Here is a 20,859-nt window from a genome sequence, read left to right on the forward strand (position 1 = left end):
GATTGACAGAATGAACTCTGTGACTCTTGTAGCAATGCGTAGTATTCCTAAATGATGTTATGAAACCAGGTGCATAATACGGGCATAATAATATCCAAATTGAGAGTTTAACAACATGTGACATATTTGGCGATTCTGTGTCTGCAACGATAGCTCTAGTACTCTATATTGAGTCATGTATTGTGTATTCTATATATTAACCTTTGTAACCTTTTATGCCGTGTATGAATGGACGTATTGTGAGTAAGTGGTGCCTCATACTAGGTGGGGGACTCCGAGACCCAGGACTCGGAGACTCGCATCCTGCATCCAGACTCTTTGATTGGCAGTTTTGACGGTTTTGTTACTTTATTTAGAAATAAACTATTAATCTTAATTTCGAACACTAAATGTTCACTCATGATCGTCGTATATGGGCCGAACTAGTCAAAACTGTCCATCATAAGTAAAACCTTATATATACCCATATGAAATGAGATTGTGCAAACTCTTGATTTGGGCTGCTATTAGCTGATGTAATTGTAACTATACGATCACGCTTAATAAAACCGTTTGAGAAAGAAATACTGGACTTGTCATCACTAAATTTGAGCTGACCCTCAATAGGATCCGTAAGACAGAAGGCTTACACAAGTACCGGGATTACTTTTCTCGTGATTAAATATAGAATGTCAAAATATTATTTTATTTTCTACATAATTCCTTTAAAGCCGTAAAATACGGGAAAAAATTCATTAAGGTCAAGATCTAGTAAATGAAAGGTGCCTACAGGTTTATGAAATTCAAGATATAAATTCTTTTAATGATGCTTCATAACAATATCTTTTTTTCATATGGTGTACCGGGGCTTAAATTTTTGGTAAACATGATGAAAAATCATGTTTAAAACAACCATCCGCTATAAAATATGAAGGATAAAGGTAACAAATCTCGGAGTTATGTCCTTTTTTGACTAATGAAATATATCTAGATTGCCTACAGTCTCTCCAAAACGACATTAAACAAGCTCTTAATCTCCTCTTTAAAATGATCTCAAATTGAATATAGGTACCGGGACAACTTTTCCCGTGATAAAATATAGAATGTCAAAATATTGTTTCATTTTCTACATAATTCCTTTAAAGCCGTAAAATACTTGAAAAGATTCATCAAATCAATTATGACGTCATAATGGTTCTAGCAACAAAAAGACAGTCTGGAAATCATTTACTAGATCTTGACCTGAAGTCAAATATGACGTCATAATTGTTCTAGCACCAAAAAGACAGTCTGGAATCATTCACTAGATCTTGAAATTAAGAAAGCTCTCTTTTCAGTCGAGTGTTACAACGTCTCTATTGAAGATAAAGATACAAAATATAACTGACGATATGGAAGAAAATAGTCAGAGGTGAAAAAAAATTGAAAACGGAATTTATTTGGTTTACTTTGTTATAAATTAAGATTTCAAAATGGGTTGCTTTTATAATTTTCAAAAATAACTACCGTTTAAAATGAGCGACTACTTTTCTTTCCTATCTCAGGTATATTGTATGATAAATCTAAGATTTTGCACGTACAAGATAGATAGATAGATAGATAGATAGATAGATAGATAGATAGATAGATAGATAGACAGATAGATAGATAGATAGACAGATCCGAAGGGCTTCTCAGTAGATTTGAACACGTACCAACCAACTTCATATCCCGGTGAACTTTTTAATATTGCTGTTCATTACTTATATTTACGTTTGAAAATGACAAATCGTTCAAAGTGTTAAAATAACCGAGATTTTGTTTACAATAATCCAAGCGACAAGCGATAGGCGCGTGTGGTTATTATTGTGACGTCACGAAAACGTTCATACAGAATTGAACGTTTTCGCTATTCTATAGGTTCATATAAGGAATCTTATTTGCAAATGTAAATATTTTCATTGTATTGCATACAAATAACATAATTTAGTTTACTATTAAATATACTGCATATTGGTTGATCAAATGATCACTGTCAATCACATTATCCATCAATATCAGCTAGTCTGTTTGCCGGTCCTCAACTCAAATCCTTAAAAGAAATAGTGCGTGAATTTGAAGTCAAAACTCCGAATTGAGGCTCAGTATTGACTTAAGGGAAGGTTGTGACGGTGGGGCCTGGTTGTGACGGTGGGGCCTGGTTGCCCTCTTCACTGGATCCACATGTTGAATATATCGGTACCGACCGGTCCTTAGCAGGCGTACCGTCTCCATAAAATCTGCGTCGAAGTTCTTTTTCTGTAATTAAACGAAAGACATCACAAAGTGATCAGCGTTTTGCTATGTACAGGATTGAATAACTTAAATTTAAAATCCAAACTTTCCTGCATTGCATCTTTTATAAGGAATTTAAAAAATAAACAAATAAACTTAAAAAGTACGTAACTGTAAGTTTGTTATTGACATTTAAATGAACTAGTGACAAAGAGTTAGCACTGGAAAGTAAAGGCTGTCATCGTGTTTGTGTATGCTGTGAAAACATGCTGTGTAGAGTCAAGATCGTCTATACTGCGTGCAATACACTTCTAAAACACACTACTATAATATTTCTAATTTACATTCACAGTAAAGAACATGTGTTTGTGCCATGCTTTGTTAAACAGTATATAGTTTATGGTTTGAGAAAAGTGTTCATGCTGATCACTTGTCTTCTGTAAAAGAATATCGGTCTGCGACATACTGTATAAAGAACATACGTCTGTACTATGCCGTGTAAAAACGATTTTCTATGTCATGCTTTGTTTAGAACATAGGTCTTTTTCATGCTATGTGAGGATCATTTGTCAATGCTATTCTATGGACATTGATTAATATAACGTACTACATGTATACTTACTATTGATCCTTGAGTGTAAAAAAATCAAACTCGATTTAAATAAAAGATGTCATATTCATTTCAAATTTTTTTCCACCGTTTTTTTTACCATTTGCAAGTATTCTGTATTGGAATATTAAACACACGCTTTTTCTTTAACTAGCTTGCGTGCAACAAATAATTCATAAAATCATAACTGAACTGAATAAATTTCCTTTATTTATCTTTGTGGATATCTTATACAGAAGAATATCCTTCATTGAGAGAGAGAGAGAGAGAGAGAGAGAGAGAGAGAGAGAGAGAGAGAGAGAGAGAGAGAAAGAGAATTTAATTTCACAAAAATTTCTTTGTCTAGGTGTTATAAATACTATGTCATTGCTACAAACAATTTGCACTAGTAATAAAATGCCATTAACCAGGAGGCGGTTTAATATTGATATATGAAAGAGCAATTTGTTAATTCGAGTTTTTAATTTTTGTAAAAGCATTTAATAAAGCATATCCATTTGTCAATTCTCTGTTTTGCTTCGTTTCTATGACTAGGCTATGTTTTCATTAGGTACAGTATTGAATATTCACGGATCAAATATAAACCCCCGTTGATTCTATTGATAACTACCTTTTGTTCGTATTCAAATCAAAACTAGAGTACAAAGACAAAATCAAAACGCCTCCGTCGGGCAATTTCACACAGAATGAATTGATATATATTTGTCTTTTTTAATTTACCTCTGATTAACTCAGAATTCCTTTCAACTCTTTCAACATTTACCAATAGCAATATCTGCTTAATTTGTATAAATACCTGGTATCCTCTGCTTTCTGTTTTTCTTTCCTGTCGTAGTGACACGGTGCCATTTTCCTGACATCTGTCCTTCTCAAATATGGAGACTTTTATGTTTGACTTTATGACGTCACAATCATCGTCGTCACTGTTAAAACTCGGTTCGTTGATTGCACTATCTGTGCTCTGACTTTTGATTCTTCCTTCCGCCACATCTTGTTTCGAGTCCTTTGTTATCTTTGAAATTAACGTTTCTAACTCATTTTCACCCCCATATCCAAAGTCCAACTCTTGCTGGTTTTCCTTACTATGTGTCTGTACCAATGGTGTCTGTTTAATGCGCTTCTTATGTCTTGTTTTATTTTTCACTATATAAGGATTTTGAAGTTTACTATTGTTTTCCACGGTTATTTTTCGCTTGATTTGTCGCTGATCCTGTATAAGCTTTGAACTTTGACCTGTACGTTTAGTTTCCTTGGTACCTCGAATGGTCAACATGCTGTGCTGTTGAAATGTTATTTCGTGCCGATGATGTTTTGAGGCACTACTTGTTGATCTTGACGAGTTTCTATTCGTGCTTGAAACAGAGAAAGGGGGACTGGTTCTTGGTTCAATTCCAGGAAGAGGCATCGTAAAACTCATTAAGCTCATTTTCCGAAGATGACTAAACTCGTTTAAGTACGCAATTTCAAGTAGCTTTTCCCTCCATTGGAGATATTCTGTTATTTCTTTGGCCGTCCTTGGAAGAGCATGGATGTCGATCTTCGAAGTTTGAATCTTGCTGTGGATCGGTTTCAAGTAAATTGAAAGATACTTCTGCTCGGCCGGTTTTGTATAATACTTGTGACCAGCAGGCCAGCGGGAATCAACTCTGGAAATCAATCTTTTCTTACGGTTCTGCTCGTGAACCTCTTCTCTCTTCTCAACAACAACGACAGGTGGCTGCGGCTCTTCCTCTTCCTTTTCATTTTCCTCTTCTTCCTCAGGTAACGCTTCGTTATCACCGTCTTCATTGTGCACTGGGGACTGTAACTGAGAACTATGCGGAGATTCCATCTTCTTCGTAGTTTCTTCAGAGTCAGATTCGGAGTCGGAGCCCTCCATTGATAAGTCCTTGTAGAATTCATGTCTGGATATACCCCTAAGAATCCGAATGGTTTCCAAAAGGTCCAACTGTTTTTCGTTCTCCTCAGATATCCGTTCCCGTAGTTTTGAGCACATCTCACTGAGAGGTACCGCTTTCTTGGCTGTTTTCCTCCATCGAGCTTGTACCTAAAAGTCAAACAAAAATGTATTTTTTTACAAGAAAACTTCACAAATTATTTGATTGTCAGTCCTACTAGGTTGTTCACATGCAGTGGAGTTATTATGACTCACATACAAAAACCTTTAAATTTACTGTGCAAAAAATGTCCAAAAAGCACCCCCCCCCCCTCCCCAAAAAAAAAAACAAATTACAAAATTAAACAAAACAACCCCCCCCCCCCCAAAAAAAAAAAACCACTGGTCACCAGCAATACCAACAATAACAAAAAAAACCACACCAAAAGGTGCTAGTTTTGGAATGTTTTACATTTGCAGTTTTTGCTCTCTATCAAAGACAAACACATAAATAAATTGATATATTGCGAATATCAATTAAATAATTGGCATTATTGTCACACGTAGATATGACGTTTGTATGATATAATCTATGCACGTACGGTTTTCTGTTACTGACACGGTAATAAAAAGGATTATATTCCTATTAAACGTATGAAAACTGCCCCTATTTATCACATGTTTATCTCAATATGCGGTGGATATTTCTCATGTAATAAATATTTCATATTACACTGTGTATTCTTACTCAACATGATGTCATATTATTATGTAGTTTTAGGTGGTTGATTGGCGTAAATGAAAAAAAAACCCAAAAATAATTCATTTGAAAAATGTCAAGCATTTAGTGTTGTTTTATTTTTTTTCAAGAATTGATAAGAAAACGTTTGAAAATGAAATGGTTATTTGTTAATATTCAAGGCTTTTTTTTCATGCGTTAAGTTGTTGACGTCTTGAATTTAATGTGTTGTGAGTTTCACAATTATAATTTTTACAGAAAAGACTGGGGTTTAAAAGCGTGATACACATGCAATTATATAATCTCTCATGATTTTAGATTTTACCCAACTCATTGTGTGTTTTCTATCCCCTCGCCAAGGCTCATGGATAGAAAACACACTATTCGTTGGATAAAATCATATGCCATTGCAAATCGATCAAGAGAGATCCTATATTCATACAATAAATAACAGAAAATCTACGTTTACCCCTTTGAATAGTTTTAAAATAAGAGGGAATAAATATGAAACATCCTGATTAGTGTTGATAGCTTGGATCAGAAATTAAATCCACTGGCAATCCAACTTACAAATAATGTATCCTCATTAATGAAGGTAAATGGCATATCAAGTCATGACGAACACGCTTGCCGAAATTTATGTCACGTGACACACGAAGCATAGACAAGTAACATAATGAAAGGGCCGAAGTGATATATGAGTGTTGTGGGATACATTTTTTTCTTTCATAATTAGATATATAGATCTGAATATGGGACGGAGCTAAAAGCCTATTGAGATTTAATGTAAACAGTGTACCCCTACCACGAATAATGAATTATATCTCCAATATGTGATTGTTTTTTCTTGGGAAAGAAAGAGATTCTATAATGTACATATATCAACGATTTAGAACATTGAAAATAAAAAAGAGAAATTGTTTGACCAAATGACTGGAGGCCGTACTTTACTTCATCCTTTATTTTCCAGTAAACTGTTAACTCATACAAGTATTCATTCGGTGACGTCAATGTATTGACTACCAATGAAGATCACCGGGTGCAATTAGTGAGACTTTTAGATCAAGGCATAAAAGGGCAACTTCAATGTTTAGATAATGCATTTACAGTAAAACAAATAATTTAGTAGTAATAAGCTAAAGGGTAAAAATTAACCAAATAACCCACGGCATTATCGGATCTAGTATTCGAGACCCCTCTCCGAAAGAATTCAAACCTTCAAATTGATTCTTATAAAAATGATGGTCAAAATTAGTGGTTTAATGTACAGAATTTAACAACTGTCTGAATTTCAGCGAGTAGGTATAGAATATTTAGAAATTCATTGGTTTAAGGTTGTTGGTTTTTTTTTATCAGAATCTGACTTTTTCACGATTTCTCAAATGTTCAATTATTCCTTGCTTTGCGCAGATTTACATTAAATAAATATTGATTTCCTCAACCATTATATTTTCTATACAAATAACACGATTATGATTTGAACACATAAGAGAATAAAAAAAAATCTCAACTTTCAACGTTAATATACCTTGTTCGAGTGTTCGCTGTGTACTTTAGTCTTACTCTCTTCAGCGTTTTGTTCCTTGGTTTCCAACTTTTCCTCTTTTGTCTTTGATTTTTCTTTCGTTTTGGACTTCACCTTGGTTTTCCTTTTTTGTTTCACTCTCTTTTTCTCGACTTTCGGTGAGTCCTCGGCCTGGGAAATTTCATGAAGGTTTACACCTGAATCATTGATTTTCTCAATTTCTTCCACTCTGTCTTCATTTTCATTTTCTTCCCCCGAAAAGTTCTTCCCTTCGTCGTCTGTTTCGTTGTTTTCTACGTGTCCGTTTTCTTTTGGCTTCTTTATTTCGTTAATCTCGCCTTTATCTTCTCTCATTATTTCTTCTTTTCTCTCTTCATTCTCACCCGTTTCACTCTTTTTCATATCGTTATACTTTCCCTCTTCATCGTTGCTATTTTTCTCATCGATATCCTCAGTGTTTGCTATTTCGTTGCTATTCTCTTCGTGCGCTGATTTTTCCTCTCCCTGTTGTCTGCCTTTACTCCTATGACCCTGACTACCTTTATTTTCCTCTACCCTTGTCATCGGCGTTTCAATAACAGCGGAAATGAAGGTGGTGCCCGGTCTCGTATCACTCGTACTCGGACTTTCTTTTGCATAATTCTCATCCGTGTCTGTTCTAATTGTTCCACCGCTGTCAGAGTTTTCGTTTTGTATCTTCAACCTTGACTCCTTTTTCTCGCCCTCCGATATATCAGCAGTGACTGTTCCGCCGCTGTCAGAGTTTCGGTGTTGCGTTTTAAACTTTGATCCCTCTTCCTCGCCCTCTGATTTATCAGGGGACGGTTTCATGTTGATAGATTTCCCTTTCATCGCTCGGTATTCCTCCAAAAGTTCGGATTTGCTGGGCTTCCTTTTGACTGGTTCTGGTGATGATGAGGTTTCTCCGGAATGTGCTAGGCTGCTGGCGATCGTTTTCTCCATTTCTTTTATCTTCGACATCCGGCGAGTCTTGGCCAGTTGTAGGCGTTGTTTAATTCGGTGTCTGGCCATCAGTTCTTGCCATTCGTTATCCCTGGTATTTTCAGGCTAAAACAAATATATTATTGAAACTTCTAAAGAGAACAATAAACTTATCGAAATGATATATAAGAGTCAAACTTACCGAAATGATAATTAAAATGCACCGTTAATTATTTTTTTTTCATTTCAATCCTGCATTTCTTCACGAAATGCCGTTGAGTTGGAATGAATTATATGTTTACAGTTGTAAAATTGAAGAAAAGAAATGTTTTCTTTATATGAACGTGAAGCCGGAGACTGATCATAAGATCGTGTGATAAGAACTTAATTTGCTTTTGTGTTTATCATAGCCAACATCTAATTGACTGACTTGGCAATTTGTTAGCTTTCGAAACCAATATGACCCCCTCTATTATATTTATTCGCAGGCGGGTTATAAAGATTTTTTATTTTATTCTTCTGCAATTTTCTAGGGTTAAGTATTGCATTGTCACCGGAAACAAATGACAACTGTCCCACTTCCTGCGATGGCGCTGTAGTGTGATGTATAGAAACCGAGTCATTACAAATGATTCCAAATTTACAAATGATTCCAAATTGACACACAGAGGTAAAATCAGACAACCGGGTTTGTTGGAAGACAATTAGCTATTGATAGTTGTAGGCGTTCGTCCAAAAAGGGAAAATGTTATAAAGAAGAGTGAATTAAAGGTTGTCAAATAAGACATTGATATCAAAATTATTTTACTTTAAGTATTTAATATCTATGTTTAATTTATTTTGATTTATGTGTCTGTCATAGAAGTATCTGTGCACGCAAGTAAGCAAACTTTATTATACTGGTACTGTGACAAAAAATTCAACCGTGTCTGTTTTATGACGTGTTATAATGAAAAGATCCGCGCTTAGTTAGTTCAGCGACATACTGTTTATTTAATGCACCATATTATTTACGCGTGTCATCAATCGAATAGGGAAAAAATTATATTGTAAAATATAATGTGGTAAGCTTGGATATCCCAATCGGATACACTTCACAGTCTGGTAACACCACAAAAATGGATTTTTATTGTGAAGGCCCCTTCAGAGAGAAATAAAAGGATAAGCTGGGGCCAGAATTCATCTATATTGATATCCCTGTTTCGATACCATGGTATTTGCCGATTACACATGCTGGTAATCCGACCAGGGTTTTGTTGACAGTTGATGGTGGATGACATGGTGTAACGGGAGAGGTTATATTTCCTGTATTCACGGACACACGATCCCACCAGGAAAAACTATTGATTCACAATAAAGAACAACGAAGTATCTGAATTTTATTACTTATAACCTCGTGTGTTTATTTAAGTATCAATTTAAAAAAAATGAATAAGGGGGGGGGACTTATGCAATATATTTCTTTTAAAACATTAAGACAATAAAAATTTAGTCTGAGTGGTACGTGTCTAACAGATGCTAAGCCTAAACAAATTACCAAACGACAACGCTACATTTATAAGGTACTTTATAGATATAATACTGATGGAATCAATCGGCATATGCTGAACTTAACTCTTGATGTCTCCATTTTTTAAAAACGTTTTCCCCTGTGTTGTTTCATAATTCTTAAAATGCATGGATTTTATATATATAAAGGCACAGTGATAACAAACAGTAATTAATTCAGCGTGTGCGGTTTAATAAAGATAAACCAATCCTTGCAAACAAATTTAATTTCCACGTCAAACTTGTTTCAATTCCATTTTTTTAATTTCATTTGCTGAAGTTCATGAAGTACTTATATATCTAAAAAAAAACCATTAATCTGTGCGTTTTTAAAATGCAAAATATCTTAACCGACAACCACAAAAGCTAAGAATTAGCTAGGCCTGAAAAAAATGTGTGTTTAGGGTAACCCGACCTAACCTACAAAAATGCCCCGATCCTACCATTTTTAGATGTCTGTTTCTATCCGATTGTGAATTTTATATTATTTCTATTAAAAAATCCGTTTTTAAATATGACACAAACAAACATTCTTAGGATTCATGCAGAAAAAAAAATGATAAAATTAAAAAAAAATCCATACCTACCTAACCTAATTTTTTCATCAGTGTTACCCTAAACACACAATTTTTTTTTATAGGCCCTATTATTTTTTTCAAGTAACATTAGTAACTTCTGAATCTGTTTAAATATTTCCCCCCAAAAAGATGTTTACACATACTTCTACGCCATCATTATATTACATGTTTTGTTGTTAAAATAATGAAAATCAAATAAAGCTTTAATTTACATGCTTTATTTCTGCATCAATTATTCATTATAAAAATCAAAGTGAAATATAGAATCTCTATAATCAATATTGAAAAAGGGTATATAGATTCCATTCGAAATTGAATTTTATAGAAATACGAAATTTAAAAAAGAGATTGTTGTGTATTCAGTGTGTTTATATACTTCATCAATCTGGATTCTTTTGTCAAACGCTCACAAGTAATATCAATACTTAAAAAGTAATTTTAAAAAATAATTTGTTTTACTGAGGCATTTAGTCAGTCATTGTTAAAAGTATGAGAGAGAGAGAGAGAGAGAGAGAGAGAGAGAGAGAGAGAGAGAGAGAGAGAGATTCTTACATCAATGTCCGTCCCATATATTCGCTTGAACCTCGGTCTATCATCCATGGCTGCTATTGAGTCTTTGACACGAATGGCACCGAGGATATCAGATATTGGTTCTGACCCCTCCATTAACTATCGAACCCCGCCGGCCACGCGACCTAAAAACAAAAATATTATCCTAGGCTATTAACACTGGTCACACGGAATGTTCGATTGGCTGTTCCAGGTATTGTTATCAATTGAGCCAACAAGAGCATTGATGTCGTTCGCCGACGTTGTTTACTGGCAATTAAATTATTTTATATCAAGTTTTATTCCCAGTCCTTCGGCCAGACAAGAGATTAACAGTCAGTGATACTGAACACAGAACCGTGTAATATAGGTTGATGCCTCCCTCGGTATGCCTCGCTCAGTTGGCGTTCGCTGTCTGTTCGTAAATACATGTGTTGCTAACTCATTAGATCGGCACGAAAATCGATGAATTATTTTCTACGGAAAAAAAGAACATTAAAAAAATATACTATTCCCTCAGCATCCCATGTCATCTGGTCGCCAAAGGAATCTGTAATTATATTTTTTGCGAAGTAATTGTTAAAATAATAATTTTTATGTCCTTTAAACTTTCATCGTTTGTTTCAAAAATGCATCCATCTTAGTTCCTTTTTGTATTTTGTTGTTTTGTTTTTTTTGTTTTTTATTTTTTTTTTTTTTGTTGGTTGTCACCAAGGTGATGTAGAAGCTAGTTATAATCGCTTAATTGTTATAAAGAATTCCGAATTCAATGTCGCCAAAAAAACAACCGAACATATAGACGAATAAAGGATATGAACATATATTGAATAAATAAATAAAAATAACTACATGTACGTATCAGTCGATGAAAGAATTCTTTACTTACATGTATATAGAATTTATGTTTGTCAACTTAATGAAAAAGCTTAAAGCTTCACATTTTAATTTTAAGTTCAATTAAAACTAATTAGAACACATTTTTTCTGAGATTTTTTTTTGAAAATTTACCTCTGTTTGTTAAAAAATCATATGTTAGATTAAAAGTTTAAAATCAAAGAGCTTTACGCTTATCTAATCTAATTAAAATTCGTTTATTTTCTTTAACCCTAACCCTAAACTATACAAACTTTAAATGCAATGGTTTAATATTCCGAAGTGTTTTGACCTCCTCAGCTGTATACGTGCTAGTGTTATGACGGATGAATGGTCAGCAAATTACCTACCATACCTACTAGTATTACCTGCCTTAACATTTTGGATATTTGGCCTTTTTAGCCATAAAAGAAAAATTCTATATATTTAAGCTCTGAAACATTTTTTTTTTATCTCAAAACAGAGCTTTTCTGCTTGAAAAGATTTATATAGTTTATATATGGTATCGACCGTCCAGTCATTCCAAATTAGCCCAGTTCTTTAATTATATACAGTTTTTCGAAATGACTATCTACGCGGAAAATCAATTGAGTGTGGTAAATAAGATAATTCTGTTTGTAATTACTTTTAAACATAAGCCCTATTGTTCCGAATTGACGACTCCATTAATATTTAGCAGCCAGAGATGACACTACAATGGCGACACAATCAAACCAAACAATGGACGGGTGTACCAATACCTGTCACCCAGCCGATAGCTACTACCAGCAGTTGTTCTGTCCAAGACAATACAACTATTCGTATGTGACACCATTGTGAATTATTTAGAACTTTGGGCAAAAACAAAGAAAAGAATGTTGAACTAATATATTAATCAGAGATATATTTGTTTGAAATGGGATCCTACAACAATGAGCTCTTATCCAATTCAGTGGAATTGTTTCCTTTCCTTTTCATTTTTTTCATGTTTTTTTTTTTTTTGGGGGGGGGGATTGTAAAACAAAATGTTTATTTTAACCCCTCTCTTTCCCTATGTTAGAACAATACAGCAACTATATTTGGCGCCAAAAAAGTGCAAACCCTCTTAGACAAATGATCACAATGGCAGCGATGACGTACGTGAAGGAACCAGTCTCTTAAAACTTTCTATTGTTTCACATTACACATACCTCACGTGCTTTCGTACGTACATTAACTTTTTAATATTCAGTTGAGTTAGTAAGAACATAAAGAACATATTTTCTCTGTTATTAAGTTGCTTTTTGCCCACCCACCCCCACTCCCCGATCCTACGAAAGCCGAGAAGGATCATTCGAGATTCGAGATTCAAAATACGAGATTCGAAATACGAGATTCGAGATTCGAAATTCGAGATTCAATATCTGAATTAACCAATCAAATCATGGATCTGAAACCTGTATCCTAGCAACATCAAACTGTTCTAAATAAAGATCATTCGTACATGCTCTTTCCTACAAATAAATGTCTTAATAGCTCTTAATAAATGCTATGTTCACTTCTCCCTACCTAACTAAATAATTATGTGTATTTACTTTTACACAGAATATCTAAGTAGACTAGTAATAATGCAATGTGCTTCGCGGATCTAAGTGATTTTGTTTGCCCTGGTGCATTTCCACCTGATGCGCTTGAACCCTGGGGGTATTTCACCACCAGTAATAGTTTAAAACCCGGGTTTATTCACCCCTTTTGTGTAAAAATGCGGTTATGGTAGAGAACTTCATAAGCGTAGCTAATTTTTTCTGTAGGGGGTCCTAGGCCAATTTTAAATAATTTCACTATGTAAATGTAATAAGCTCTAATCTCTCTCTCTCTCTCTCTCTCTCTCTCTCTCTCTCTCTCTCTCTCTCTCTCTCTCTCTCTCTCTCTCTCATATCGACAATGGCATTGCCATACCCTACAATACACTTTTCAAATCTGGATTTTTGTCTTTGAGGTTGTAAATCATTATATCTTCTATGGTTTAAAACTCTATCATAACCTATATTTTGACATGTCGATTATTTCATTGAGTTTCGTTTCATAGCTAAAACATTTAGATTAAACAGATCTTTCTTCGCGAGCCGATTTTTACACAGTTGGGGCGAATACACTTCGGGTTAAAATTGTTCGGGGGGAAATACATACATGGCAAACAAAACCACTTAGATTCGCAAAGCCAACAGTGTTATTTCTAATTTAATTGTTTATATTGTGTGGGGTTAATTCATCAATGTTAATTTAACCATTTTATATCCACTATATAAGAGCTATTGAGACATTTATTTGTAGGAAAGAACAGTTTGATGTTGCTAGGATACAGGTTTCAGATCCATGATTTGATTGGTTAATTTAGATATTGAATCTCGAATTTCGAATCTCGAATTTCGAATTTCGAATCTCGTATTTCGAATCTCGAATGATCCTTCTCGGCTTTCGTACGATCCCCCCAAATGAAAAATATATAATCTTTAAAAATTACTAAATGACAATAAAGTAAACTGTGCACGCATGATGTCCATCTTGGTGTAGCACTTGTAAGATAAACTTATGCTTTAATTGATTGACCTTTTTTTTTTATCTTAACTGTATAATGTACCATACAAATATTCTCAAAGTGACGCCTTTATTGACCAAAATTTGTAATGAACATATTGATAATAACCAAAAGGACTCGGGCGATTGTTCCTTTCTTTTTGTAACAATGATAGTCATGCAAAGAAAATGTAGATTTAACTAAATAAATACATGAAGCTGAAGAATATAATCAACTCTACATAACACATATTGGGGTACAAGTAATTGTTACTATTAAAGGGGCATGGCCACGATTTTGGTCAAATTCTATTATTCTGTTTTCGTTATTAACGATGCTTTAAAAAAGCATTTCTAATGATCAAATGCAATTTGAGAGTCAGTCGTAGAGTTATAAGCAAGATGCAGGGCTCACAATTCTCCGTCATGTAAACAAGGTGCGTGCCCTGTTTCTGTTTACATAGGTTCAATATACCAGAAAAAAATCGTTTTCAAGCTGATTTGTAAATTTTCTTATTCATTTAATGCATAAATAAACAGTTTTTAATGTTTAACACATTTACTTTAGGCCTAAAATTGGAATTTTCACTTCAACATTCAAAATGTAAACAAAAGTTTTGTTTACATAGCAAAGAATTGCAAGCTCTGTAACTCGCTTATAACTCAACGAATGACACTCAAATTGCATGTGCTTGACTATTAAAAATGCCTTACCGAAGCATTTTAAACATTAAATTCCGATAAATAGTTTTTGACTAAAATCGTGACCATGCCTTTTTAAATGCAGTGGTACGAATGAATGTGACATTTTTTGAACCCGCAGCTTTCATCTATGAATTTGTGAACGTTATCAAAATTTAACAGTGAGGGCAGTAGACATAACTAGGTACATCTAAATCCAGTACCTACGCAGATCCACAATTTTTGCCGGGTTGGGGTCTGGTTGATATTAAAGTTTGACACTTTGGAGGGGGGGGGGTGTTCCGAAGCATTTTAATGGTATTTTTACTATGTACATTTAAGAAATATTTTTTTATTCAAAAAGAGGGGGGCTAGTTCAGACTCCACAACCACGCCACCATCCTCTCTAGATCCACGCATGCAGTGGAAAAGATTGTCTACGGAATGGACATAATCCGTATACAATGTACCTTTAACGGCAGCAAATTTTTTTTTTAAATATCATAAAAAAGAATTAATCTGAGTTTTCCACCCTCCAATAAAATAGTTAATTGATGTTGGCGCACCCGGGTAACTAGAATTTCAAGATTCTCGCCAATGACACCTCACTGATAGTTTTGAACGCGGTCAACTTCATCCAAATTTACTTGTCTAACCAGCACGCGACTGAAAATTGTACAATATATCGATTTTTGAAATGTAAAATTGGCGCTTTTTTAAGTTAACAAAAACAAACGTTTGCTGTCACTAGCAATTAATCAATCACGTGTCATTGATTGATAGACTTACTCAATTCATTTATGTGCTGTAGATACCTCCGGGTATCTACCAGTGCAAACCCAGCGGTGTCAGAGCACGGCCTTTTGTAGCTGTCTCTACATCGTTAATTATTCCATGTGTATTTATTTATCGATATTTTGAGTGATACAGTCGTGGATCACGTGACTAGATCATTACTGTCGATGTATTGTGATGTATGGGGAAGACTGGGGGATGTTGTATGGACAGAACCAACCTACGTACACTTCTTGATGGATTTGCATAGATTACCAACCTACTGTATCAATACTGCATGTACTTTAGAACTGTGGAAAGAATTGCAATAATATTTACAAGTTTGGATCACTTAATTACTATTTAAAAGTTTAATAGTTCAGAACTTTCAATGCTTTATAATTCATAAATTACCAGGACTGTCCCTTTGCGTAAAAGGTAGCTTAAACTTAGCAAAATACAATGAATGAAAGACAACATCGCGGGAAACCCACGGCCATTGTAGCATAGGCTCATTGGACAGTTGACGGAATTTGGGGGTTTTTTCCGTGCTCATGAATAAATCATTTATCATTCCATTTGATTCCGCAAAGGGAATCTCACATATCAAGTTATTCGACAGTGTCTACAAACAATTGTTTAAATTGTTTTCATACCGGTACATTGTATTTAATTCTTTTACCAAATACTTACAAAAACTTAAATTTCGATTTGTTGATTAAAAATCCTTCATATTACTTAACTTCAGAGTTAAATGAGTCGGCCCACGAGTTTTTCTACTCAAAGTGGATGATGAAATTATAAAATATAACATAAAAGAAACCCAGACTATTAAAATTAAAAAGGGTAAGCAAGAGGATATATAGAGTAACTGATTTTCTATTATTGCGCTGTACATAAACTATGAAACTTTGCTTAATTACCCAATGGTTCCAGATAGAATATACTTGCTGCCATTTATTCTGTACATTGTTTATTTCAGAATTCTTGTTCTTGTTTTTCACCAGTTTGTGTATCATGTATATTTTCATTCGCAACCCCCCACCCCCACTCCACCCAACCAACACCCCCTCCCAAAATAGAATTATTAATAAATAATGATAAAATAATAATTGCTTAACCACGAACAACTGACCATAAAGTCTGAGGGTGCTTTTGAAGTTTAATTTTTTTTTTCTTTTCTTTTTCCAAGTTGAAGACAATGAATCAAAGCAGTATTTGAAAAATTCAGGATTTTTAATTTTAGAAACATACCACATAAAAGGAGAACTTGGAGGTGTGTTCTTTCATCTTTGAAGTCTTGTCGCCAATCTGTTGTTTATCTAATTAGTTATGGTTACGCTTTTCTGAGTTTTATATTTCTACTATTAAACCAACGTCCTAGAATTCGGATAAATTTCATCCTCTTTTTAGATTTAAGTTTTTATATTTTCAGTTTACATTTCTTTAATGTTGATTTTTCAAACACAATCAAAGTACATGTAATAAAATATTTGCCTCAAATTTTCTATTATTTGTTTGACCTTGTTCACTAAGGAAAAAGCAAGAACATGTAAATTACTTTAATTGAAACACTAAAAATATATAAGCATTTGCTATAACGTCGATCAACTTCTAAATTGCCTTTCAAAACACACAGCTACTGTATCTTATAAGTGTATAAGGGTAAGTGCAGGGAACTGGATGAATCTCTCTCTCTCTCTCTCTCTCTCTCTCTCTCTCTCTCTCTCTCTCTCTCTCTACAACATTCAAATTCGATATACATGCCTAATTAATGAATCTATTTATAAAATCTATATCATTTTTTTTATTCGTATTAGCTCCGAATCAATAAGCAATTTTTGTTCTGTTTAAAACAAGCCTTACAGACAAAAAATCAAAAGGATCAATTCAATCCTTTCCTTAAATATAACACATCGACTAGTGTTAATGAAAACACTAATCAATAATTAGAATCGGTATTCACAGTTCTAAAAAAAAGATTAAATCATCCTAATTTGTAAACCGACCTCTGATTATCAATGGGTAAGTTAGTCCAGGGATATTTGAACGGCCTTTAAATTCAAATTTACATCAATTATTTATTTGACACCAATATTGGCGTAAAAATGTTTTATGTACTCGATGAACTTCTTAAATTTGACTAAATTTGAAATAGATGAGAGAGAGAGAGAGAGAGAGAGAGAGAGAGAGCTACCTTTCAAGCATGAATTTCCAGAATATTACACCTCAGTCTCACAAAACTCAAGTTGCAGTATCTAGCATAATTTATCATTCAGATTACTTACAAATTTAGAGTGAATATGACAGAAAATCCAATGGCATTCAATCAACTGTTTTCTAACAAAAGAAATTGTTAAAAACTCTAAAAATGGGCCCCATGGGGATTACACCAATCAATCGTTTTGCAATTAGATGTCGGTTGAATGATGCGGACTATAGAACGATGCCTTAGTTTTACTTTTGGGGATTCATTGAAAAACATATTTTATTTAGTTATATGGTGCTGTTTACTATAGTCTGTCCCAAGTTATTGCTTCCGTCACTTTTTGATGATTTTTAATAAAAATACACCTACCTGTGAAAGAAATACAGTTGAAATCGATGAAAGGGAATATATCCAAGATATCTTCATTGAGCAATTTTCATTTTTCACTCATAAAAGTTAACAGGAACGAAAACAAAATTTCTTTCGGAGAGTTATAATGGGAAATGTTTACATCGTTTCTCCATTCGGAAGTACTCGGGATACCTCGCGCAATTTTTCAACGTTATCTTTCGGGCTTATTAATGGCTGATGCAATGCAAAATCCCCGTAGACTTTCTATTTTTGGATGTGTATTGAAACCAGAATCGGTAGAGGGGGTGTTTCAGAACAGATAATCTGGACATTTTTCATATTAGTGGATGAACGTAGTTTGAGCACAAAGGTATTTTTGATTATTGAAATATCAAGCAAAAAGTGGTGGAAGCAAAAACTCTGGACAGAGTTTACAAGGACTACATGTGTTTTGTGACGAGTGTACCTCATTATTGATTGTACGGAACTTTTATTCTTACAAAATTATACCGTTAAGCAACGCTGACATTGCCGTGAGAAAAAGTTTATAAATGCAAGATTTAAGTTGATTTTAATCATTTTAGCTGTTTACGCGTGTGCAAAGTATTAAATATTTTGCCCAAAACTATGATCTAGCTAACGTTACATGTAATAATATGAATGTTACATAAACTCATTTAAGTCTCTTTCTTTAAAATAAAAACCTGGTGAACACCTTTAATACTAAATAATGCAGGTAGGACAGTAAAGTGGTACATAATCGATATCGATATATCTGCCAATCGATCAATCAACAATCAGATTATCGACTGTTTTCATATTTGATTTCAAACTGCTTTAATACACCATGGTCTTAGGCTGTGTTCAGTGTTTCTAGACATTCTAAAACAATCAAAAAGTATATAATGATTTTTTGATCTCCCTGTATTTTCTCTTAGTTCAAACGATGCATAATTTCCAACGGCATAAGGAGAGATATCAATCGAGAGTATGATAAAACACAGTGATATCTGATGCTAAAACAATGAATAAATTATGACTCCGAGTTGATGAAACGATTGAAAGCACACATGAACAGAAATCCGCTGACAATCTATAATCGGTCTTGATTCCTTTTAAAAGCACGCGTTTCTGTTGATGTGAAAAGGACGTTGCGAATTACGACTTCTTCTCCTGCCATCGTCTAATTTTGTTTTTGCTAAATAAAGGGTAATCGGAAAACAGGACAGTAATCTAAACTGGCCGGTTTTAACCAAATATACCTAGTAACTTTAATATGTAATCAATTCTCGGACTTTATACATGGGTTGTTTATATTCAGCAATTATTTAAGCTGCACTTAAGAGCAGAAAAAAAAAATGAATGGAATTTAACCGAAAGATATGATATACAATTTCCATGAAAAAAGTAGAAGAACTTTTGAAAGAACAATTTCCTCAATATGAAAGTACCATTGTCTCGATAACATTTTTCATAAACTTATAGCAAATTTAGATATATAAACAGTCAGAGCCATTGGTTTGCGCAAATCGCAAGTTTGTCAAACAATAAAAGGCGGTTGGGTTGATGATAAAAAGAATCAAATCGATCTTGAATATCATGCTATGCATTTGACTAGTTATAAACTGTTCAAGCAAAGGAAAATCTAAAAGGGTTTAAGAGTTAACGTTAATCCTTTAATGCTTTTATGCAAAGCTCTTCTTCCAGAGGATCAGAAATCCCCAAATATAAATGCGACCGTTACTCATTTTCTTTAAGCTTCTTTATGTTTGAACTAAGAAACAGTAAGATACATGTCGTACTATCACATCTTGATAATATTTTTGAAGCAATGGAAATAACGGTCATTTGAAGAGAATATGATAAACGGCTTTGATCAGCTACGTTTAAAATCAAAGTACTGAAGAACTGACGGGAGTTGATTTTGTCGATGTTTATTTATTTTAAAATCAATGATATGTTATTTTGCATGACAAGTACATGTATACGTAGTTTCTAATTTGAATTACGTATACTTTTATAATATGAATTTTTGAACTTTTTCGACTAGAATGTCGAGAAACCTCCACATGAATCATGTTAAATAATATTTAAAGATAAAATTAATTCAATCAAACTATGTATCACTGGTAAAGATATTTCTCGAAAATTGTATGGATCCAAGCAATATTGAACTCTAGTCTCGTTCTACCAAACGCTCGGCTGACACCGTAAATCTCCGACAAGGGTTTACGGAGACAGCCGAGCGTCGAGTTGAACGAGACTATATTGAACTCTGGCGTAGGAATACATACGACTACAAAACATATTTAAATTGTTCGTACCATTTAAAATCTGACTATTTTTAAGGTATCTGTAAATAAATTTCCTTGAAAAACAATGCTTTAGCATACATTACATCGAATTCATCAATTATTTTCAAGAACTAAGTCTTGTCATGAGCAATGATTTGTGCTGAGGTCCAAACACTGTTTCACTTTTGGTTTGTCCGAGTGACTGCATAGGAGAGTTGATTAAAAATCAACTCCCAAAAATGACTAATCGAGAAACAGGGCGAACAGGATGTTACTATAGTACTATTCTTTACATAATTTACATTCAAGAGAGAGAGAGAGAGAGAGAGAGAGAGAGAGAGAGAGAGAGAGAGAGAGAGAGAGAGATTATAAGGTAATGTATTCTCATATGTTAGGCCTAATAATAGTTACATGTTTGCTCCTTGCCCTAAAGAGTTCCCCGTTTGACACCTGATATAATAATATTGTTTTACAGTCTTGCATGTAGCTTACTATATATATATATCATTTTAATAAAAAAATAATCTTCTTTACCTGTTTATC

General features: G+C 33.8%; 1 protein-coding gene across 1 annotated transcript; it reads right to left on the bottom strand.

Annotated features, from left to right (window-relative positions):
* Positions 1 to 720: 720 nt before the first annotated feature.
* On the bottom strand, positions 721 to 11,015 carry LOC105320236 (glutamic acid-rich protein). The gene is made up of 4 exons (XM_011418097.4): positions 10,603 to 11,015; positions 6,986 to 8,050; positions 3,639 to 4,889; positions 721 to 2,256 (listed from the first exon to the last, which is right to left on the bottom strand). The coding sequence occupies exons 1-4, from the start codon at positions 10,714 to 10,716 to the stop codon at positions 2,080 to 2,082; spliced, it is 2,607 nt and encodes an 868-aa protein (XP_011416399.3). The 5' UTR covers positions 10,717 to 11,015; the 3' UTR covers positions 721 to 2,079.
* Positions 11,016 to 20,859: the final 9,844 nt, after the last annotated feature.

Source organism: Magallana gigas, chromosome 9 (assembly GCF_963853765.1).
Source record: "Magallana gigas chromosome 9, xbMagGiga1.1, whole genome shotgun sequence".
NCBI lineage: Eukaryota > Metazoa > Mollusca > Bivalvia > Ostreida > Ostreidae > Magallana > Magallana gigas.

Bases quoted from the DNA above. Each gene is read 5' to 3' on its own strand.
- LOC105320236 (XM_011418097.4), bottom strand. From the start codon at position 10,716: ATGGAGGGGTCAGAACCAATATCTGATATCCTCGGTGCCATTCGTGTC. The intron at 8,051-10,602 runs GTAAGAATCTCT...TATTTGTTTTAG, and splicing joins TATATGGGACGGACATTGAT to CCTGAAAATACCAGGGATAA. The intron at 2,257-3,638 runs GTATTTATACAA...GTTTAATTACAG, and splicing joins CAGAAAGCAGAGGATACCAG to AAAAAGAACTTCGACGCAGA.